Consider the following 23,027-nt stretch of genomic DNA (forward strand, 5'->3'; position numbering starts at 1 on the left):
AGGGGGCCGGCCACCAGGATCCCCCTTGGGGAACCCTCAAATCTGGGGGGATGTGACTCTCTACCTTTCCTGTCTGTGCTGGGCACCCAGAAACAGGAAAGCTCTCCAGCTGCCCGGGACGGTGACCCTGAGGGCCGGGGTCCTTCCCCGAGGAGAGACACCCAAAGTCTCCAGCAAGTCCTCTCAGGAAGGGAAGAAACAAACCGGAACTGAAAAAGCAAAATAAAAACAACTCCAAACCATCCCTGGCCAAGACTTGTCTGGGAAGACAACCGTTCGGAGTCCATTCCTTATCTCTACCTGGGACCCAACAAGGATGAAGACTTTCTCAAGAGGCAGGTGGCAGACTCGGCCCCCGGGCTTTCTGGGGCCCTGACGCGGTCACCAAGGTGGGCGCCTCCCCCGCGGAGCCCCCGGAAGCCCGGCTCTCAGCACTGTGGCTGGAGGCCCCTTCCGGAAGCCCCGGCAGTTCGGCCGAGGGGCCCGCACAAGAGGGAGGGACCAAGTTGCCAAGAGATGGCGCGCCCTTCCAAGAAGGGGAATGGAGGGAGGGGTCCGGGGCGTCCCCAGCGGGCTCGGGGTCCGGGGCCCTAACTCATCTGCCTGGAAACGCACCCGCAACGGGGCGGCCTCGTGAGCGGCAGATGCTGTGCTAAAAAATTAGAACTACACAGTCTTCTCCAGTTCTGACACCTTTTTAATAGAAATCACTGTTTTTAGGAAACAAATAGCACTTGTGTAAATTTCTTTTTTACAATGTTTCTTACCTTGATCTTAATTTAAGTAACACTAGGAAGACCTCAATAGCTTTTATTTTCCTTTTTAATTTAAAAAAAAGTTGTTGTCGTTTTCCCCAAGATACAAAGATTTTGCCCTTGCATAAAAAACAGTGCCCGAAACGATGACACGAGGACTCACAAAGACTCACTGTATCTCACTGACACTAGGACTCCTAATCTATACCATGCAAGGTCTCAGCTACCCCTTAACTGGGCTGTCAGCCTGAAAAACAGCTCTTCTAGTCCGTATTTTAGTTTTTGTTACAAAAAAAGTAAAAGAAACGTTTAAAAAAAAAAAAGGAAAGGAAAGAAAACGTCTCCATTGAGTTCACACATCTGGGCTGTGGGGTGCTTTGCTCAGGCTCTTTCCGCTTTATAAATATAGAGAAGGGATGGAGCTCTGTTTCAAGTAAAATCACCGATCCGCCTTTTCCCGGGCCTCCGCCGCCCGGATTCGGGGGAGGGGGCCCCGCTTGCTCCGCCCCGCCCCAGCCCCCCAGAAAGTGCAGCGGGCAGATCCAGGGGGCTCCGGAAGGATGGGGAAGCCCGAGGAGGTGGGGCGGGGGCCGGGCGCCGGGGAGAAGCGGGCCTGGGGGCCACTGGCTGTGGCCGTCCGGGCCGGCCCCCCTCCCTCTGCCACCGGTATTAAATACTGCTTATTTGATATACTTTTCCCACCCTTGCGCCCACCCCCTCCCGCCCTCCCGCCCTCCCTCCCTTCTGGGCACTGCGATTGCTTACATCTGGATTTCCTTTTTTTGTTGTTTTTGGTTTTATAGTCGTGAGAGTCTCGGACAGGAAAGCCCACGCGCTCTTTGGACCTCTCTTCCCCACCCAAGCGACGGCTCAGCCATAAGGGTCTGAAACCTGCCCCGGCCTCTTCCCGCTCCCCAGCCCAGCCCGGCCCACCCCTCGTGGCTGTGGAGGCTGCTGCAGGCACACACTGGTGTAGAATAGAGAGAGTAAATAGAGATTTCACTTGGCACGGTGCTGGCAGAGCACCCCCAGCTGGCACTGTTTCACGTGATGCGGTCCAGACTTTGCATGTACACACAGTAATAAGGAGGATCGATTGGCAGGCTCCGGCGCCACCTGGCACAAGCGGCTTCTCCCTCTGGAACCGAAGCTTTCGCCAAAGGAATCCTGCCCTTCCCAGAAGAAACCCGGCTCGGCTTTTCTGGTGCTCGGGGTTCCGCCGCCGGCCCGCGGCCGGGCCCCGTTATTTAGTCTCTTCGCCCTTGTTACAGTTCAGCGTGCAGCCCGGCGAGGGCGTGGGCGCCGGCGTGGAGGGCGCGGCGGGGGCGGGGGGCGTGCAGTCCGGGCCGTTGGGCAAGGCCGCCGAGCCGGCCTCAGAGTTCATGGGCTTGGACAGGTCGATGCCGTGGATGAGGCGGATCAGCTGCTTGACCTTCTCCAAGGAGCCGTGCATCTCCTTCTGCCTCGCCAGGATCGTGTTCTTCATCTCCATGCATTTCTGTAGCAAAGGAGGGAGAACGAGGGGCACTGAGTGGGCGGGCCCAGCCCTGCGGGGGTGGGGGGCCCAAGGGGGTGGGCAGTCCCACTAGACATGGAGGTCAGGCCGGCAGGGCCTGGAGCTGCAAGGGTGCGTGTAGGGGCTCAGCCTGTTGCTCTCCTCCTCCCCTCTCCCTCCCCATGCTCCTCTGCCCAGGACCAGGCCCCCAGGCTGGGCCCTTCAGCCCTCATGGGCAGACCCGGCTGTGGGCAGACTCTGCCACTTCTGCTCTGACCACTGCCCCCCCAGTGCCCCTGCTAATCTTCCCGCTGGCCCTGTGCGCCTAATGACCGTGTCCCCAGGGCATAGCTCCCTGCCTGCCACGACCAGACGGGCTGAGTCACGTGATGGGGAAGCAGAGCCGGGAGGGCTACATTTGGGCCCAGGGAACCAGCCCCAGGCCAGCCAAGGTAGGTTTGCCCAGTCCCCAAGGCCTTGCTTTCCAGGCAGCTCTGGTTCTGCCTCTGGCCGGGGAACGTCCTGGGGCCGCAGCACTCTCAGCCCCCACCCCCCCCCTGCAGCGACTTGTTCCCAGGATGCCCCAGATGCAGGGGCTCTCACGCCGCCCCCTCCCGAAGCGGGACATGGCGGCCCAGCCCTGCATGAGACACCCCCTTCACCCTCCCTGGGGGTCACGGCCCTGTCTGTGCCTCCTGCCCTCGGGGAGCGTTTTCCACAGTTTCACGAAGCATCCAGCCCACCAGCGACCTCTGTGGCTCCACCCAGAGGCCCCGCTTCTTCCCTTCTGGAGCAACGCTGGCCAAAGGGGCCCTTCTGTGCGAGGCAGCGATTCGAGGACCGCTGTTTCTGCCAACCAGCCTGGCCTGCCACTGGCGGCTGAGCCTTCCCTCCGAGGGTCTGGCTGAGCGCCGCAGACAAAGGCCGGCCGGCCCGGGGACCACAGGCCATGTGCGCGGCCCTCTGCCTTTCCTGCTATCCTGAGCACCTCCCGGCCACCGAGCCCAACCTCACAGCGAGCGGCATGGCCGTCCTAGCCACAGTCTTTGTGAGACAAGCTTCTTGTGACCCTCTTCCGTGCCCCTCAGGGCGGCTGGGCAGCACAGTGTCCAGAACTGGGCCTGCAGCCAGACGGCTACTTGCGGTTTGACCCTAAGCAAGTCACAGAGTCTCTGACTTAATTTCCTCATTTATAAAACAGGGCAATAGTAGCCCCTTCCTCCTGGGCTGCTGGAGGAGAATGAGGGACTCCCAGAAAGAAGAGGGACTCCCAGAAAGAAGAGTGACCCCCAGACCTCCCTTCTCACGCTCCTCGCACCCTTTGATGGCCTGGCCCCCAGTTCTACCATTCGACTGCTAGGTTCTCTTCAGGGTGATGGAGGAGCCAATGTGGCCTTGGCCCCAAGTTCTCTGTCTCATCCATATATGCCCTGTGCCCGGGGACCCCACTAGGTGCCGTCTTTCCTGGACTTTCTCTTTCTACTCTCTCCTGATAACCTCCTTGGCTCTCTGAGTCTGATGATCACTTCTAGGAAGATGACTAAAAGTTTAAAGTTCAGAGGTGCTTGCTGAACTGCTCTAATACTGAGATTTTTGAAACCAAATACAACTTTCCATTTGACCCAACTCAATTTCATCTTATCCTTTAGTTCTCACTTTCTTAGCCTGTCAAGATTTCATCTTAACCCAGATTCTCCCCATGTTAGTCTCATCCCTCCCAAATCTCTCCCAGTCTGATCTCTGCAGAGAACCTGAGAGACTGGTACAAATGCAAACCGGCGGCGAGGCTCGAGACCCCTGGGGAGACCCCCTGCCAAGCAGATAGCAAACCATTAACGACTGCTCCTTGGAGAGCCCTTTACTCAGTGATGTCTAACTCCTATCTCCGCCATCAGCCTTTGTGTTCCCTAAGAAGGATGAGCGGCTTCATTAGCTGCCCTGTGAAGTTTAGGTTAAACTGCATCAAAAGGACTCCGCATAACCGCTGACTCAGGGACTCGGCCTAAAAGAGGAAGGCGGCCTTCCGGTGGCTCCCGCCGAGGCCACGCTGGCTCTCTGCAGCCACTGCTCCCTTTGTCCGCTAACCGTTCCTTCCATGTTGTGTCCCAGAGTTTTGGCCGATAGTGCGCGAGCGCCATTTTTCCCTTTTTTAAAAACTAGCACTTATTAAGTGCCTACTGTGGGTCTTTTACACACACTTGACTTGTTTCTCACAATAACCTGAGTTAGGTAACATTCATTACCCCCGTTTGTTCATTTATTTGACCATTGAGGAAACAGGCTCAGAGAGCGCTCGTGACTTGCGCAGGGTCACACGTCTAGGAAGGGAGTGAGAGTGGACTGGAACTTGGGCCTTTCTGACTCCAGCCTGCAGCTTTAGGGTCTGTGACCCACTGCTTGGGGTACTTTTCCCAGCCTTGACCGCTGGCCCGGCTCGCTATCCCACCCATCAGTATTCAGTGAGGAGCGGCCCTTTGGGGATCTTTATCTTGGAGATCTATTGGCCACAGCCCTGTGGTTGTCTCTAGTTCAAAGGTTGTTCTCCGGCCTACGAAGGAGGAGCAGCGCTTGGCTCTGTCCCCAGGGATTACTCTACGGTCCTGCCTCTCCTTCGCAGGGCCCCTTGCCCTGCCCACACAGGTTCCGGATGGGTCCCCACGCCCGGCTCTGCCCTGGCCCTTCCTGACTCTCACCACATCTTCACACCTGAAGACAGCTTCCCGACCAGGTGATTCCGGCCGCCCAGCCCTCTCCTCCCCACCACGTGCTGGGGGCCTCCCTCCGGCTCAGTGAGTGGTCCTCCATCAGCTTCAGCCCAGCCCTTCCCCCTTAGCCACCTCTGGCCATTCCTTCCTAACCAGAGTGTCTGACCCCTCCCTGATCCTAGCCTCCTATTCCTTGCCTCTGCCCCTTCTTGCTGTCCTCAGCTGCTCCCCTGGCTCTGCCTCTCTCCAACTCCCCTAAAATGCACTTGTGCCCTCTGCCTCCTCTCTGCTCCCTCCACAGGAGCCGCTCTCGGCACTGGGGAAGCCCCTGGCACCGGGGAGCCGCCCCCACTCCTGCAGCCCCACTGTCTGTCAGAGAGCGATCTCTTGGGAAGGATCTCTTAGAAATGTAGCTACTGGGAGGATGTGGTGTGACCCTGGAGAATGTGTGGCAAAGCAAGGGAGCTGGGCCGACATCTTTGATCCACTCAGCTCTCCTTCAAGGGGTCTGAATTGTCACCCCAAAGTCTGGACACCCCTAATGCACCTGTGGAGCTGCCGCCCCCCCCCCCGCAAGCTCCCCTGACTCTCAGACCCTGCCCTCTGTCTCTGACTTGTAAGGGGGACTCTTCCCTCCCAGCCCCGTCAGACCTGCTGAGGTTAGCCCACGCACCTTCCATGAAATCAGGCACTCCTTGGGGCTAGGAGTGAGTGGGCCACATTCTGAACTGCTCTCCCACCTAGGGCTTCATCCCATGACTGCACGGAGCAGGGGCCAGCCTGTCCTGGGGCCTCCCCAGCCCCTGGCCCAGCCAGAGAGAGCCCTCTCAAGCCCACTGAGACCTGGGACGTGTTAGTTAGCAAGTGAACGAGGTCTCCTTACACTTATAGAATTGCTGAGCTGCTTCACCTTCTGCTCCAGCTGCTCTCGCTCCTGTTTTAAATCTGAACTCCATTTAAGCAGTTTCTGTTTTTCTTCTTCTTTTGCTGCAATAGAAAGGGGAACAGACTTAGGAAAGCGTTCTCTGAGAAGACGCTCCCTTTCCCAGAGCTCTTATGGCCACCACCTCTGGACGAGGATCTCCTCACTCTTGTTCTGAACACCCTGAGACTTCCCAGGGGGGTGGGCTTGCAGGAGGGCACAAGGCCATGTAGGCCCAGGCCATGGGGGGGATCCTTTTTGTGGACCCGGGGCTCCCCCGGGACAGGCTGTCCCCGAGGACAGGCCTGGGCAGGCCCCTGGTGCTGCTGCTTGCCTGAGCTCTGGCTTCTTAACTACTCAGCCGAGCACCGTTTGAAAACAAAGTCTCCCCCTTCCCCTAGGTCTGCCCTTGTTGCTGATGACAGTTGGCTCTCCTAATTACCAGGTCTCATAATGATCCCAGATTCCTTTGATGACATCAGCTCTCAGATCTTGACTGTCACAGCTAAGCCCTCTCAGACCTAGCCCTCCTTTTTAATTTGCATGGAAACCACCCTAAATGTGGGCCTTCGCCTTTCAGCTGGAGCACTGGTTCTTAAAGAGTGGGCCAAGGACCCTGAGGGCTCCCCAACATACTTGAGGAGGATCCATAAGGCCAAGAGTATTCAATAATTTTTAAGAAAAGAAGCTTGAGACCCGGCGTTGAGAACAGATAGCAGTCTGATTAGCTGTTCCTTCTCCTTCCAGGCCCTCCTCTAAGACTAATTTTTCAAATTGACTTTAGAACTCCTGTTCCCTCCCATCATACAGATCCCTATTCCTGGAATTCCGAGCAGCTTCTGCAGCAGGCACGGTTCACACCCAGGGCTTTGTGGTCACCATGGGCCAGCTTCCCTCCTGCCCAGAACGCCTCCCTCCCAGGTCTGCCCTTGGCTCCCCAGTTGGCAGCAAACACCGATCCCTGCCTCTACTGCAGAACCTCCTGACTAGGCGAATGTTTCTTAACGGTGGGGATCCCAGCACCTCACATCATCATTGTTGCATCGGAGACGGTAATGAGTTTTTGGAAACCATGGCTCTAGGTTAATAGGTTATCATCTCTCTTGCCTCTTCCCCAAACTTATCATCTCTTTCATTTAAAAACTTTTCGTTTTACAAGTTCGCTTTACTTTTAAAAATAAGTGTATCTTCCTACTGGGGAGGCTGCAACGAGGTCACTGACATTCTTTACCTGCTTTGTAGGCAATATAGGAATGAACAATTGCTAAGGTCCCGGGCCAAGGAATTGCTTCTTCCTTTTTCAGCATCTGAAAGCAAATGCCAAAAACATTCCAATGATCAGAATTTCACTTCAAGGATGGGAAATGCACACCAAAAACCGCACCAGGCAACCGGTGGACATTAACCTCCCAGAGACTGCACCTTCCAGACTTGCCGTAAAGACGGAGGAACATCGCTGTTTGGGTCTACCCTATGTCTCTCTCACAAGCACCAGTTTGTGATGATAAATTAGGCAAGTCTCTCAGTGGCCTTCACTTCTCCTCAGGAAAGCACTGAACTTTTTCTTTTTTCTTCTTAATAATAGCTTTTTTACTTTTCCAAACACATGAAAAGACAGTTTTCAATATTCACCCTTGCAAAACTGCGTTCCAAATCTTTCTCCCTCCTCACCTCCCTTTTCCCCTAGACAGTAGTAATCCCAAGTAGGTTAAATACGAAGCATTGAGCTTCTGAAAGGAAAGGGAAAGCCTGATCACTGCTATAGATTGACAGACAAAAAGCAGGAGGCCTTCTGAGCCTCCCAACAATGCAGCACATAGGGAGAGGACCCCACCTTCTCTTACTCCAGAGATCCCATTACTGACACTGATAAACTGGTGTGATGTTACCAATCAACAGCAGGATTAGACGTGGCCTAACTTAGTTTTTCTCTCTCGATTTTCAACATTTTCCCTTTAAAAAATACACAATATAACTCCATAACTCAGACTTGATCAAGTGGAAAATATAAATTACCTAGGAAAAAACTCCTTATTTGAAAAAAACTGCTCGGAAAATTAAAAAGCAGTTTGGCAGAAATTAGGCTTAGAGACAATACTTTACACCACATTCCACAATATATTTTAAATGGATGTATAATCTCAATATTAAAAATAATGCAATAAAAAATTAGAAGAAAAACATCACAAGTCACTCAAGGCTATTGGTAGGCAATGCATTTATAACCAAACAAAGGACAGATGAGATTACAAAAGATAAAATAGATAACCGATTACTTGAAACTGAAAAGTTTCTGCACAAACAAAACTAATACAACTAGAAGAAGGGAAATGGTCAAACAGGAAAACATCTTTGTTATCAAATTTCTCTGATAAAAGATTTGTATCCAAAATATATGATTAACACATATATGTGTGTATAGACATATGTGTACATATGTGTCCGTGACATGAGTGTGCATGTATGTATGTGTATATAACTAGTAGCCATTCCCCAATAGATAAGTGGTCAAAGGACAACAATAGTCAGTTCTCAAAAGAATTGAGAGGTATAATAATTGCATGAAAGATTGCTCTAAATCACTAATAAGAGAAATGCAAATCAAAACAACCCTGAGGCTTCATTTCATAATGTACAAATTGGTAAAAATGGTCAAGAAGGGTTATTGTTGGAATCTTTACAAACTGTTAAGCCATTGGAGTTGATAGAGACAATAATTATCCAATTTGGCATGGTTCAACATGATTGATTTGATCTTAGAAGGAGATATTTTGGGCCAGAACTTGAAACAAGGTACTAAGTACAACTGATAGAAACGATGCTTGTGTTCACACCTTTAGAGAGCTCATAAGTATCTAAGTACTCAATGGAGTTCACACGTTTGGGAGATTTCAGGTTTAGTATGAGATATCCGAATTCACACCTCCCTTAGGGCCAGAGAGCACTCTGGGAGATAACCCAGAATCCCTCTCCCTCCAGAAGGCGGAGTTAACCTTTGGGAGATGATATATAATATATATACAGGAAGCTCTTAGAGCTTGGGAGAGAGTTTTTACTTGGGAGCATTCCCAGGAGTCGGAGAGGAGCACTCTGCAGGAAAACCTACAAGCCCTATCTTTGAGGCAGGAGAGATTCATCGTATCTTCTACCTTGGTGCTGGGTGGAGTCAGAAGGACAAACCTTTGGATTTGGAGACATTTGGGTAGAGCTCTTAGAACCAAGTGGAGAGATGGGCCTGAGCTAACCGGGCTATATTGTAGGACACAATAAAAGATCTGAACTCTTTTATCACCTGGTTGTGTTTTGGAAAAGAAATACCAGCAGGTTATAGAATGATAAGTACACCAATACGTTGCCAGTGAAGCTGTGAAATGGCACAACCACTTGAAAAACAATTGGACTTAAGCAAGTGAAAAGACTAAAATGCCCATATCTTTTGAACCAGAGACTCCATTACTGGGTCTATATCCACAGGAAGCCAGAGGTATACAGAAATTCCCTATATAATCCAACATATTGACAGCAGCACATTTCATGAAAAACAGCTAAGAATTGGAAACAAAATAGATGCCAATCAATTGGGGAATGGCTAACCCGATTCTGGTGCTTAAATGTACTGGAATATTGCTGTGCTGTAAGAAATGATGGACACCGAGAATCACAGAAAGATCTACAAGAACTGATGTAGAGGGAAGTCAGCAGAGTCAAGATGTACATTTAAAAAAAAAAAAAGTCACAATACACCAAAAAAAAATCAAAATAAAAAATGTAACAAAATTATCAATAAGACCCAGCTGGACTTGAATGAAGAAATATGAGAAGTTATCCCCAACCTCATCTTTGTTGAGGGGGAGGTCCACAGGTGTTGCACACTGCATATGTTTTCAGACCTTTTCAATGTATTCATCAATTGGACTGATTTTTTTCTCTCAAGAAATATTATTTGTTATATGGAATGGCACTCTGGGAGGGGAAGGAAAAGGAAAGGACGTTTGGGATCACTATGTGATACAAGAAACAAGACTATCAATAGAAATTTATTTTTAAAAAGCTCAAAATATAAAATATCTTTTTTCTAGGATCAATGTGCTTAAAACATTGATGTATCAGCCCTGTGCTAAAAGGAAGCTATTTGGACAATGAGTTTTTCCTTAAAAAGACATGAGGGAAAGATGAGATGAGAGGTCAGGGCCTCCCATTCAAGCCTTCCACTCTCTCTTACCATCTTGGTAAGATCTGGGAGCATCCTAGTGTACTTAGACTGGCACCAGGTTAAAAGAAGAGTTTTTCTCTAGCCAGGAATTCTGGGAGCTGAAACAAAGTACTCCTGGGCTTTTCTGGCTTCTGGGGCAATAAGAATTCATTCAGGCTCCGGGGGTTTCAGTTGTGGAAAATTGAGATAGTGCTTTCTAACTCATTTCCTGAAACTGGTGCCAGTGGAGGTATGTGATGGACCCGCTGTTTCTTTTCCAAAACAATTACCTGGGCATTTCTTTGGGGGGATTTTGTTTCTGGCGGGAGTTGAACAAACACAGAAGGTTCAGACACTGCCTTAAGAGCTGTTCTTGGAGCAATGTGTATTAGAGAGAATAGGACAGAGTGCTGTGTGTGCTGATAGTTTAAGGGGACAAAGACAGTGACAGGTCAGCACATGTCTTTTCCATTAAGAGCTGGAGGCATGGATAAATCTCAGGAAGAGGCTGGAAAAATTCAGAGGGAACAATAGACGTAAATGAATATTTTGTGAAGAGTGGGGGGATGAGAGCACCAGCTCAGCACACAAAAGAATAGCAGGGAGCATTCTAATGGGTTCTGTGTGTGAGTGAGTGTGTGTGCACATGTGTGTGTGCACATATGTGTGAGAATGTGTGTGTGTACATGTGTGAGTGTGTGTACACATGTGTGTGTGAGTGTGTGTGCATGTGTGTGAGTGTGTGTGTGTGAGTGTGTGTTGGGGTGCTCTCGTCCATCACTATCAAAAGCAAGCTGGTTCCAAACAAAGGAGCCGCGTTTTGTGCACACAGCCAGCCCGGCCACGCCGGAGCACTTCCCTGCCCCTCACACAGTACCTGGTCTTGACATTTGGGACAAATCCACATGCCCTTGGGAATAGTTTTCAGAGGAGGGTCCAGACAGTCCAGGTGATACACACGGGAACATGTGTCACACATTAACAACTGCCCACTTTTTCTGCAAACGCTGCAAAAATCCTCATGGATATCACCCTAAGAAAGTGAAGTGAGAGAGGGCAGAAAAGGAAATGGTGACGTTTGATATTCACGACCAAACTGATTTTCTTTTAGCCCATCTGACTGGTAGGGGCAGAGTTTTCACCAAGGTCCAAGGGAGCTGAGAGCACCAGGCTCTTTCCCTTTCTTGCCCCCCTCTTCTCTCCTCCCCTCACCCTCCACCTACCCTGGGCACAGCAGATGGGCCACCCAGACGCCTTTGTGAAGCTCTGGTGTCCCCAAGGGGCCAAAACAGTTTTCAAATACTCTAGTCCAAGAGCCCCAGGTTGCATTTTTTAAAGTAGTGCCCTCGTATTTAGCGTTTTGTGAGGGGAGACAAAAGTCCCTGAACCTGAAGTTCTGAAGTCCTCCTTGGTGCTGGGGCAGGGCTGTCACTTCCCAGCCCAAATCCCTTCCCCTTTCAGGGCCCCAGAGAACTCATCCCTGCCTTTAGTGTCAAGACATGGCCCCTGAGGCTAGAGGAGGGCAAGCGGGCTCCGAGGCCCAGCAGGGGCCAGAGCCCCAGAGCCGGCCGGGACATGGCGCCCCCTTCCCTGAGCCTGTGGTCAGTGGTCAGCGGTGGCTTCGCACTGACCCAGCGGATGGGCTCCCCAAGCTACTGGCCCGTCCAGGGATTGCCCCCAGGGACAGGAGAGGGCTGGAGGAGCCCCAGCCTGAGGCCGCTTGTGGGCAGGAAGCTCCCTGGTTTTCTGAGCTCTCCCAGGTGCTTTGGATGCGCAGAGTCCCCAGAGGATCAGCGGGCAGTGGGCTCAGCTTTGTTAACAAGGCAATGGGGTCTCTGGGCCCGGCCAGGTGAGGGGCTACTGAGGCTCTGCTCCTGGGCCGCCCCTGCCCGAGGGCTCCTCTGAGGGTCACCCGCCCACTCCCAGCACTGATGCCCACCACCGGTTCCTGCAGGTCCAAGAAGAGGGGGGAGGTGTGGGCCTGGGGCACGGCCACTTTGTGGGGCAGACAGCCAAGAGTCTGAGGCAGAGCTAGGCCTGCCGGGGCTCCTCCTCCCTCAGGGGGATGCTGCCCCCCAAGAGGTCTCTGGGAGGAGCACACAATGGGGGGGGGCTCCCAGACCCCTATAAGGTTCTCAGCACAAGGATTGGCCAGGAAGCCCAAGGAATCCTGCTCTGGAGCTGAAAGGCTTCCGTTCTGGGGACCACTGCTCTGAATCAAAAAGGGGACTGGGGGAGGGGTCAGCCCGGACGGCCCCAACCGCGGCCTCCTTATCAGGTGGTGAAAGCACATGCACACACACACATACACACACACACACACACTCAGTACAACACCTACACAGGCACACACAGCCCACATGTGCACACATTCGGTATAATGCACACACACACACACCCAGCGCTGCCCAGGCTCCCTGGGCAGTGCCCGCTCTCCGTGTCACCCGCCAGCAGAGGGCCAGAGCTCTGCCTCTGCCCCCATAGGGGGAAATGTAAAGTAGGAGCCAGTGTATCTTTGCAAAAAGTCCGTCCCACTGGTGTGGTGGAGGGGGGGCTCAGAGCAGCGGGACCAGGGATTTGGGGCCAAAGCTTTGGGTCTGGGATGTTCCTGGCGGGCCTTTGAGTTCAGTGCCCCCCAAGGCTCGTGAGCAGACAGAGCACGGGCTTCTCCCCAGGGACCTGCCCCTGACTGGGGCTCCCACCAGGAGCTCGTGGGCCCCTCTGGCCATGGGATCATCTGGGTTGGGCTGGGGTCTCTTTAAGTGCTCAGCCACAGGACAGAGGGGTGAGAGTTGGGCTGCTCCGTGCCAGGGGCCTCGCAGACTTTCCCCCTGAGGCTCCTGCTGCGGCCAGTGCCTCCCGAGGAGGCGGCTCAGCCTCGGCATTCGCTGCCTGCCCCTCGTTTCCTGGCCTCTGGGGACTCTGTCAGAGCCCACCCTGCAAGCCCAGCATCTTAGAGGAGGGCGTCTCTGGGGGCATTTTGCCCAAGGCCGGTCTCAGAGAAGCTCCTGGTCTAGGTGGGATCCAGCAGCAGGCAGGTCAGTCTGCGGTGTTATGGGTATGAAGTGGGGCACAGTCTCCCTAGAGACCCATGTCTGACCCTCCCTGCCCCAAAGGGCTGCCTTCAGCCACATCAAACAGGGCGCGAGACCCTCTGAGAACGAGGGGCTGGCATTAGGTGGCTGTTTTCCAACTGAAGTGGGGGTGAGCAGGGAAACCCTTCTATGAGCCAAACTGGCTGACCGGTCGGTGCCATTTTTGAGCAACCAAGTTCAGGCACCCGAGTCTGGCTTCCCTGGGGGAGGCGGAGGACCCGGCCAGGGCCATGGGAGGCCACGGGACACACGTGGGTGATCAGACTGAGCTGAGGGAGAGGTGGCCCCCGAGGGAGGGGCGCCCCCCCCCCCCAGGGAGAGGCAGCCCCCCGAGAGCAGCTGCCCCCGCGGGGAGCTCTCAGAGAGAAAGCGGAGGTTACTTACGTCTGTGGAGGTGGGGCTGGGCAGGGACACAGGCTGGACAGGTGCAGGGAAAGTGAATGTGGTCTCTGTCTTTTCATTTTCAGGGGAGTCGGGATGACTGGATAGGGGGGATGCTGGGGTCAGGGCTCCAAAGCCCAGCACCGCATTGTATTTTGGAGGACGACCTACATGCCGAGAGAAGGGAACAAAAGGGGGGGGGGAGGGAAGGGGAGAGAGGGGAAGATGATCTTACATACCTTTGGCCAGTGATCCTCATTGGCTAGCATGGAAAAGGAAGTGAGGGAGCAGACAGGAATTAGTACAACACTCACAAAGGGAGGCAGAGAAGCTGAGCTTTACATGTCATTAGAAACACCAAGGTGACCCTCACAGCAGTGGGGACACCCGGAGACCTGCGCTATGTGGCCGGATCAGGGCCGGGGCGGCTCAGAACGAGGCCCTGGGGGCCCCTGCATTCAAGGGAGGAAAGGGGGCCATGACCCAGCGGGGAGCTCACAGCTGAGGATCCAGAGAAAATGTTCTCCCCCCTTCTACTCCACTACTACGGATCTGGTGGAGCAAGGGCCGAGCACACCCTCAGTCCTAGGGCTGGCTGCCACTGACCTCGTCCTTCCCGCACCCAATGGGCAGAAGCGAACGAAATGAGCCCCCTTTCCGCCCCTTAGCAGATCCAGGGAAAGGTCTGCTGTAGAAACAGACAGTAGCTGCTAAGATGATGTTTTTGAGGATCAGTGAGTTTTTCTCCCTCCCCCATTTCAGCTGCCAAGTGGGGACCTTCCAGCCCTTCCTATAAATCACACAGAGCCCTGGAACGTGAGTCTTGGGTTTCTTTCTGAGTCTCCCAAGGGGCACCTTGATCAGCAGCAGCCCCTGCGGTGGGAGCTTCAGCTGCAGAGGGTCCCACAAAGCAGCTCCAGGTCCGACAGCCCCACCTGGACCCCGACACGAGGAAGCACATCCCTTTTCCTCAGTGCCTCGGAGCCGGGGAGTAGAGGTGGCAGGAGAGGAGGACCGGACCGGGCACAGGCGCCTGTGAGCAGGGCACCGAAGCCAGGCCGTCTGTCAGAAAGACGGCGCCCTGTCCACGTCCCTCTGCACTTCTGCCTCCGGCTCACGCCTGCTACACTGCTCTCTGGATCCAAGCACAGTTTCCTGCTTTTTCCCCCTGTCCCGGATCCAGGCCACTCCTGAGGGCCACAGAGTTCTGGATCCCCCCCAACACCTCACGTGTTCCTCCTCACCCCTGGCCTCACAAACCCGAGTTCACTGACAAACCCCAGGCAGGGCCAAGGACGGCTCCCCATGGGGTGGCTCCTTCCGGGCTGAAATCGCACATTAATGACGACTCTTCAGGTCTAACCATTCAACCAGTCTGAGAACCAGCCAGCTGTGCTACCCTCGCACCTACTCTCTCCTCCTGCTCCCTGGGGCTGCCTGAGAGCCTTTATCCTGCCTGGCTAAAGGCTGGGCCACGGCTCGGGTCTGGCTCCCCCCAGGTCCTGTCGGAGAACAGAAGGGAGGGACCGGACCCGTGGCTTCAGCCCCACAGGGGCCGCTGGGCACTCTGCCATGCTACCCGAGGCCTAGAGAGTGGCCCCGAGTACTGAGAGGGTAAATGAACGGCTCAGGGGCTCACAGGCCGGAGGTGGCAGGAGACCTGAAGCCTGCTTCGGACCAGTCTAATACATCTGTCGTAAAAGGGAGGAAAGCCTCACCTCGAGCCGGCCATGGCGGCTCTTTGGGATCACAGCCCTCTCTCCCATTGATTCTATGTTCCAGAATCACACAGCCGGACCCCCTCACTCACTCTGCAGTTTCCTGTCTTTCCCAGGCTCTGTGTCCCGCCCCGGCTCTCCGTGCCACTTCAGAGACCCCCGATGCAGGTTTGGGCAGGCACAGAGCAGGGGAGCCCCCGGGCCCGGCACCTGTGTCTGCAAACACTGATGGAGAGAGCACTGGCCCAGCCCCTGCCCTCCCTGCACTGAGATTCAGGATATCAGACGGAAAAAGGGACCCTGGGATGTCTCGTGGCTGTCAGAGAACCCCCTCCTCTCTCTTCAGGAGAGTTCTGCCACTGACAGAACGTTAAGTGTGAGGTCTGGGAGCAAAAAATTAGGGTTGGGGGTCTCCTGATGGCTGGAGAGCATCTGGGTGACCTTTTCTGGCACACGACCCCCTTGCTCTTCCTACAGAGTCTGAAGCACAAGAAATGCATCTCTCTGCCCTATGCCTCCTGATGGCAGCAGGCCAGGGCATGGAGCCCTCAGCAGTTGGGGGCTCTGCCCACCAGGTGCTCGTGGTGCCCGCTTTCACACGGTGCTTGGCACGCCATGTGGGGGGCTTGGGGCAGGAAGGTGGCACTGAGGCCCCCGCCCGCGCCCCCGCGCTGGCTCCGCTAAAGCCCTGCTCAAGCAAGTCCTTTACGCCTTTGTGAGAAATGCCCTGATCTTCTACTCTCAAGGAACAAAGGCCTGTCTTCTGGAGGGGAGGGGGCCAGGCACAGACAGAGAGCAGAGCAGGAGCAAGGGAGGGCTCCCCAAGGACACTCACCTCTCTTCCGGGTCCCAGGATGCATTGTGCTGTTCAGGTATGTGACCGCGCTCTTCTTACGCTTGGGAACACAGAAAGGAAACTTAGCCGAGCTGGGGGTTGTGGCCATGGCACACGCAGGGAGCAGCTGAAGATGCGGGACCTGGGCCTTCTCCATAACTGAGGACATCTCAGCACTAGCTGATCCCCGGCTGAGCCCCCTCCCCCCCCCCCCAGTCCTAGAAGGGCTACAACATCTCGCATCCTGACCCAGCTCCTGTCCTGGGTGCGGGAGGGGAAACAACTAGAGGGCCAGTCCCTGGCCAGGCCAGGGGCCCAAGGGGCCCTGCTCCCCCCAAGCCCGGGCCCAACCCCTGCCGGCGATACCTCAGGCTCAAACACGGCTCCGCTGTACACGGGGTTGGCCGTTGTCCTCCTTTTCCTTTCTTGCCTCTTGCTCTGGATTTCTGGGGGGAAGGAGAAGCAGGTCAGGAGAGGTTGGCTTCGGAGAGCACCCGTTCCAAGGGAGGCCGGGCCCCCGGAGCCAAGCACTTGGGGTGGCTGGGAGCTCCTTCTGAGCCCAGCAGGGCTTGTTCAGTCACAGCCCGCGGCTCAGCAGCAGCCCCCCTCACCCCAACCGAGGAGCTGGCCAGGAAGGATCCCGGGCGAGAGGAGAGGGCGCTCCCAAAGTCATGGCCAGGAGTCCCAGGAAGGATGGAGAGGAACTCGGCCAGAAGCCACCACAGAGACGCCACGTGCGGGCCAGGCCTCAGGGCTTATGGCCGCTTTGGGAGGGGCCCACAGGGAAGCTTCAGGCCCCAGGGCTCCGCCACCCTTGCTTACCTTCGAGATGGTCATGCGTCACCAGCCCCAGGGAGACCATGAAGGCAAGTTTCTGTGCCAAAGAAAGAGAGACACGGACTTTAGGGTCACCGGGGGCAGCCTGGGCTCCTCAGCGAGGAGCCGGCACAAGGAGGAGACAAGCCCTGGCCCTCTGGCCCCCATGTCGGGGGGAGCTGAGGACCCCCAGAGGCTCAGAGGGAGGCAGGGAGCTTGCTCTAGAGCTCCCTGCAAGTGGAAGGAGGAAGGGGGGGTGGGGAGGGCCCTGCCTGATGGATACCTGTGGGTTTTCTTCCCGTTTTGGCTTAGGGGCGGCAGGTGGAGTGATGGTCCGACTTTCTGCCTGCTTCTCTTCCGTCTCCGTGTGCGACTTAATGGTCTGAGAGAAAAAATCAAACACCCACTTTAGAATCTCTTTCCTTCTCGAAAAGGAACAAGCCCAGCATTCACTGCCACCCACAGCAACAACAGGGAGATGTGTCCACCCAGACGGGCAGCATGTTAACCCAGGAATTGTTATCATGGATTCTTCTTTAGCAAAAAAAATAAAAAGCAAATTTCCAGGTATGATGTGATGTTGCACAATCAGCAAAAATATGCGGGCCTGCAGCAGTCTGGATAGTCAGCATGAGCAACGAGCATCCTTGTGTGACCGAGGGCAGCCGGGGGGCTGCCCTCTCTGATCTCTGGGGCTCAGCGCATTTCCCCATCAAGGGCCGGCACCACCCACTCTGAACGTCGCGCTGTGGGGTCTCTCCGAGCACCGGTGCAAAAAACCTTCACCACCCATGGCACTTGCCTAACGCTGCCCACTCCATGCCCATAACGCCTCTGCCTTTCCCCTCACACCGGCTTTGGGGAGAGCTGAAGTAAAGGCTCTCCTCTGGGCTCCCCCCAACCGGATGCTGACCGTGGGGGGCTAGGTGAGGGGGGGTACAAAAAATCCCCAGATAACTTAGAAATGCTCAAAAAAGAGCAGACTTTGGGGTCAAAGCAGCAGCACAGTCATTTGCTAGGCAGGAACCAGGAGAATGGAGCAATGGCCCAGAGAGCCTGGGCTAGAGAAGTCAACTGGTCAAGTCCACCCCCCAAGGCGAGGGCGAGGGGCCCAGGGGCAGATGCAGATGCTCGCAGGAGGAGATGGCGGGATCCATTTAACTAAAGGATGTTGACATACAGGAGGGAGTCAGAGAAAGGAAACAAGCCACAGAACTGAGTTACCAGAAAGACAAGTGTTCCGTCCAGAGCCTGGCTGAGGACCCAGATGTCTAGAGAAAGGGGGGACTGTGAGAAAGCATATAGTTACTTAAAGGCCGCCTCACTGGGGAATTCTGGCTGATGGCAAGCACCCATTTCATGGAGGTCCCGGGGAGAGGTTCCCCCATGACCTAAGCAGCTCAGCAGCTCTGTTGCTTGGGTTTTTAAACACAACTAGATCCCATCCCAGAGAAGAGAATCAATTGCCCAGAGAAGGGCAATCTTGCCCACGGCAGGCAGGGGAAATGCTCCCTGGGCATCTGGATGCATTACCTCTGCTCTTCCATCAGGCTCATTTGCATAACAGTGACCACGGCCTCGCTAACAAGGGTCCTCACACAGTGGAAGCTTCCATCCACCAGGCTGAGTGGTCAGTGCAGATTTTTAACACCTCTCTTCTTAATATATTTAATTGGTGGACTCCATAAACTCCAAAAGTGTTTAGAAATGTGTTAACAAAATTGTAAACATAAATGTAACATGACTTTTTCCTCCTTCAAGGATTTCCATTCCATTCCTTATTGAACAAGGACAACAATCACTTAAATAAATTGATTTTTGTATGTAGAGATTATCTATTAATTTATTCCTAATGAGAAGCAGGAGTTGATAGCTTTTAGGACTGTGATGGTGGAAAGGTCTCCAGTTGGCTGACAGCTTCAGGATGGCTACAGGATGAGGATTTTTTTCCTGACTTTCTTTCTTTTTAATATTCTCTTTTATCCTGAACTTAACACTCTTTCCAAAAAATAAGCCTTTCCAAATGTTTGTGCGCAAGCTGTGGTGGAACCTTCTGAGCTCGTACTGACCCAACGAGCCATGCAACAACGATCTATATGGACCTTGATATAGCAATATCATTCTGGTCCTCTTCAAGCAAAAGGACATCAATCACCATACAAAGCGGAACACAAAGGGACCCAAAATAAAACTATGATTCTCCATTTCAAACAATAAATTCCGTATATTACTTTCAAAACCATTCTGTTTCTCTGTGCTTTTTTCTGAATGTTCTTTTATTCTTTTCTATGCATTTAAACATCACTGGCCTCCTTGGGGACATCACTACTTCTACCTCGTCTCTCTTTTCCCCCTCTATCCTCCCATCTAACAGAGAAAAATTCCCCTTGTACAAATGAGTGAATGACAAGAGGTTTTTGCCCGTGCGTCTTTTGGAGATGTGGTCTTGAAGAGAATCCCTCCATCTTTTAATGTAGTTTTCCTTTACCACGTTGCCATCTTTTCATATTGGTTCTTCTGGTTCATGGCACAGAGCTGACCGGGGGTTCCACAAGACTAGGCTGGACAAGCAGAAGTCTTGGCAGGTTCTACCAAGCTGTACGAGCTTTGTGTCTGCGCGTGAAGATGATTGGTTCAGCTAAGGAGAGGTGACTCTTAAAGTGATTTGTTATGGAATCACATTTATGCAATCAGAGATCCCTGATGATGTTTCTGACGAGAGCTGCACACCTTGAGGACACTTGAGAGGTGTTCTTGGTGAGACTGCTAGCGAAGAACCATCCAGGAAGACACAGGAGGGGTGTGATCTCCTTTGTTGGAGGTATGAAAATACCTGTATTCACACCTCTGTTATCAAAGCCCCTTTAAGGAATCTTTTCAAGGAGGGTCAAACCTAATTTGATGTTAGTTTGATAATTCTCTTGCGTGGTCTCGGTTTTAGAGGAAGGCCTGAAAACTAGAGAAAGAAAGGGGCCTCTAGAAGGCAGACTGCAACAACTTGGACTATTTTCCCCCCAGCTATGGTGGGTATTTTCACAAAGGAGTTAACCTATGCCTGATCAATGATATTATCAGATTCTGGACTCAGTGAGTCTGTTTCTTTTTTAATGGGCTGCCAGGCGCTAGAATAACCTGGGGGACAATATAAAGTAAAGATGGAATGGAGCAAAGGAATACCCGCCAGTGTGGCACTGGGCTGGGATTCAGAAGAGCCGGGTTCCAGGCTGGCTTCTGCCTCAGCCTCGACTCTGGCTTTGTTCAGGAGGCAGCTGGAGGAGACCACCAGGACGACTCTTCCTATGCCCCTCAAGCTCACTTCCCCATGGTCCCTAACTCCTTTGCACCTTTCTCTTGGGCTAATAGAACAACTGGGCTCTGCTACCAACTGTGGGAGCTGCTGGGCACTAAAGGCAAAGTCCTTTCTCTGGGTCAGAGGCAAGGTATCCGCACAAGCTGGGCCTGCCATCCCTATGAGGGTCAGAGGACCTGGAGGACATGGTGCCTGAAGGAGGGAAGGTCTCCAGGGTCTGGCCGCAAGGAGAACCCCAGGGGCTCCAGACGCATCAGCCCCTGCTGGGGGGGTGCCAGGGGTGGGGAGGCAAGGTTTGGCTACCTGGTGCCCCCCTGCCAAGGCTCTGTCCTCAAGGCCAGCACACTCTCACTGGTTTCTCCCTGGGGGGACTCTGAATCCCGACTGAGACACTAGCCCTAAGTGCCCTCTCCCACACTCCCAGGGTAAACCCCCTTTGCTAAGGGGGTTCCTTCCTAAACCTTCTGAAGTCTGGCTCCTGACCTTGCTGGGCAGCTGGGCTCCCCAAGTTATCAAGGCTACGCCGGCATGAATGGCATCCTCTGTCCTTGTCCTTCCTGACCTCGCCATCCCTGTCCTCCTGAGACATTCTTTCCTGGTGCTTTATGGGCCCGCTCTCCCATCAGGCTGTGGGGCTCAGGTTCCTTTGCTGAATTATCACCCAAGTCACCCCTCCTAAGTGTGGGTACAGCCCCCCAGCCTGTGGCAGCTCTAAATGAGTTTTGATAAGGTAAGTGAATGATGTGGACAGCTGGACTCTCCAACCATTTTCTCCCAGCCATTGGACATTCTATTATTTGGTCTTCAAAGACTTCCAATAATGAAAACCAGGGCTTTCTCCCTTCCATCTGCCAGGCCATCTTCTCGTCCGCCAAGCTGTCTGGATTGGCTGCGCCGGGTTCCCTCAGCCTTCCAAACAGATCCATCTATCTGCACAGCCCGAGTCCTTCCTGAGCTCTAGGCCTGAGATGTCAAGGGCCCCTTGGGCATCTCACGATCAATATCCTCCACGCCTTTCAAACCCTGTGCCCAAGGCAGAGCTTGTTCTCGGTCCTCCTAGGCTCCCCACGTGCTTTCCCACGCATCTCATCTCTGGCCAAATGCATTCATTTCTACAACCATCCCCCTAAACCCCCCTCAGCACTTCTCACCTGGACTACAGCAAGACCCTCCTGTCCAGCCTCCCTGCCTCGAGTACCCCCCACCCCCCTTCCAATCTGTCCTCAACATGGCTGCCACAGGGACTTCCTTAAAGGGCGTTCCTCCTTCCCCTCTATCCCTCCACAAGCTCCAGTGGTTACCTCCAGGACCAAACCTACACTCCTCTGGCATGTAGGGTTCTTCCCCCCCTGGGTGGCCTCCTTCTCACCATCTCAGCCTCCTTACAGATTATTAAGATCCAGCTCCCAGGTTGCTCCTCGACCATGAGCTTTGCCTTTGTCCTGGCGGGGATATCTGGCCTGCCTCATGGCTCCCCAAACTTCAAGGCCTCCCTCCCTCCTGGGTCTCCTACCTGCTAGGGCCTTCTCTCTGGGATCACGTTCCTAGATGCTGGCCCGTCCCCTCCTGCCTCCACTCCCACAACGGAGGCTCTTAGAGGGCAGGGACTGGTGGTGGGAAGCCCTGAAGAAATGCTTGCTGACTGACCCAACTCCGCCAGAGCCCCTCTGGCCCATTCTCCAATCTCTCTCCTGCCCTCCCCAGTTTATAAAGGGCATATTCTAGTGGGACATAAACTCCCTGAGGGCAGGCATATGGACTCAGGGCTGAAGGGAATCTTAGCAACTCTCTGGTCCAACCTTCTAGAGCCGTGAAGGTGACAAGGCTGGCGAAGCCTTCAAACCTCTGGATCCCACACCAACAGGCTCCTCACACCCGGTTAAGCCCAAGGGGGAGAATCTGCAGCTCCCACTGGGCAGTGGGGAGCCCCAATCCCAGGTGCCCATGGCCAGCATTGCTTCTGCCATTCTTTGGACAGCTGGGGCACGTTCATTGGCCACAACTCAGCCATGGGAATCAAAGGGAGCAGGAAGGTGGGGCACTACGGACTGTTAACATCATCCCCTAAGCAACAGCTAAAACTCCAGAGACAGCCTTCCTCCCAACAACCCTGTGAGGTCAGCTTTGCAAGGGCTGGGATTCCCATTCTGCTGAGGGAAAAGTGGCCAAATGCACACAAGTCCCTGAGGTCAGATTCAACCCCAAGTTGGATTAGGTAGCAGAGCATTCTGAGGATGGATTCTGTTGCCAGAGACAGGTTTCTTTAGGTATAACCCTACAAACCAAAAGGCGGTTCAAGCTAAAAAAAATGAAGCTTGAAAGAAGTTTCCCCCACCCAAAGAGAATGGAAAAGAGTAATCTATTTTTATAAAGATTATTTTCTTTACAAACAAAAAAACCAACCCTTCAAAATCTAACTTTTAATCATGTCTGAAAGTACATGGAGGGTCCCAGCATGTCCTCTCTATCCAATACCTTGTTCCTAGTATTAAGAAACTTTATTTTCCTAATATCTCTGTCCCAAGTCTGAGCTGATCCAGAAATCTCATCAATCTTTAACACGTAACTCCAAAACAAGGCCTTACCCTTCAGTCTTTTTATTATTCTTATCAGAGGCAGGACCAATCTCTAAAAAGAGAGGTCTGATCAGCCCCCAGGAAGAACATTCTCTGAAAGGGGGTAAGAATAATGATCTCACCAAAAGTAATAAACAGAAGTACCTCCTGAGCTCACCTCTGACCAAGTTAGAAGGAGAAACTTTAGAAAGAATGGCGTTTAATGACTCTAGGAAAAGAATTCTCCA

The 23,027-nt window shown here is 53.5% G+C and overlaps 1 protein-coding gene across 11 annotated transcripts in view; it reads right to left on the reverse strand.

The window, feature by feature from the left end:
* Nucleotides 1–1,806: 1,806 nt before the first annotated feature.
* Nucleotides 1,807–23,027, reverse strand: part of PHF21A (PHD finger protein 21A) — a 192,471-nt gene continuing 171,250 nt past the window's right edge. For 8 of the 11 annotated variants that reach the window (XM_023506352.2, XM_031941304.1, XM_031941305.1 and 5 more), the window contains 9 exons: nucleotides 17,198–17,296; nucleotides 16,921–16,972; nucleotides 16,465–16,544; nucleotides 16,099–16,159; nucleotides 13,549–13,712; nucleotides 10,947–11,102; nucleotides 7,109–7,184; nucleotides 5,839–5,942; nucleotides 1,807–2,253 (listed from right to left, as the gene is read on the reverse strand). In XM_023506352.2, coding sequence (XP_023362120.1) covers nucleotides 1,999–2,253; nucleotides 5,839–5,942; nucleotides 7,109–7,184; nucleotides 10,947–11,102; nucleotides 13,549–13,712; nucleotides 16,099–16,159; nucleotides 16,465–16,544; nucleotides 16,921–16,972; nucleotides 17,198–17,296 — 1,047 coding nt within the window. In that variant the 3' untranslated portion in view covers nucleotides 1,807–1,998. Of the gene's footprint in view, nucleotides 2,254–5,838; nucleotides 5,943–7,108; nucleotides 7,185–10,946; nucleotides 11,103–13,548; nucleotides 13,713–13,784; nucleotides 13,808–16,098; nucleotides 16,160–16,464; nucleotides 16,545–16,920; nucleotides 16,973–17,197; nucleotides 17,297–23,027 lie in introns of all 11 variants that reach the window. The other 3 variants (XM_031941312.1, XM_031941310.1, XM_031941309.1) reach the window with 1 other exon arrangement.

This window comes from Sarcophilus harrisii, chromosome 6 (genome assembly GCF_902635505.1).
Source record: "Sarcophilus harrisii chromosome 6, mSarHar1.11, whole genome shotgun sequence".
Classification (NCBI taxonomy): Eukaryota; Metazoa; Chordata; class Mammalia; order Dasyuromorphia; family Dasyuridae; genus Sarcophilus; species Sarcophilus harrisii.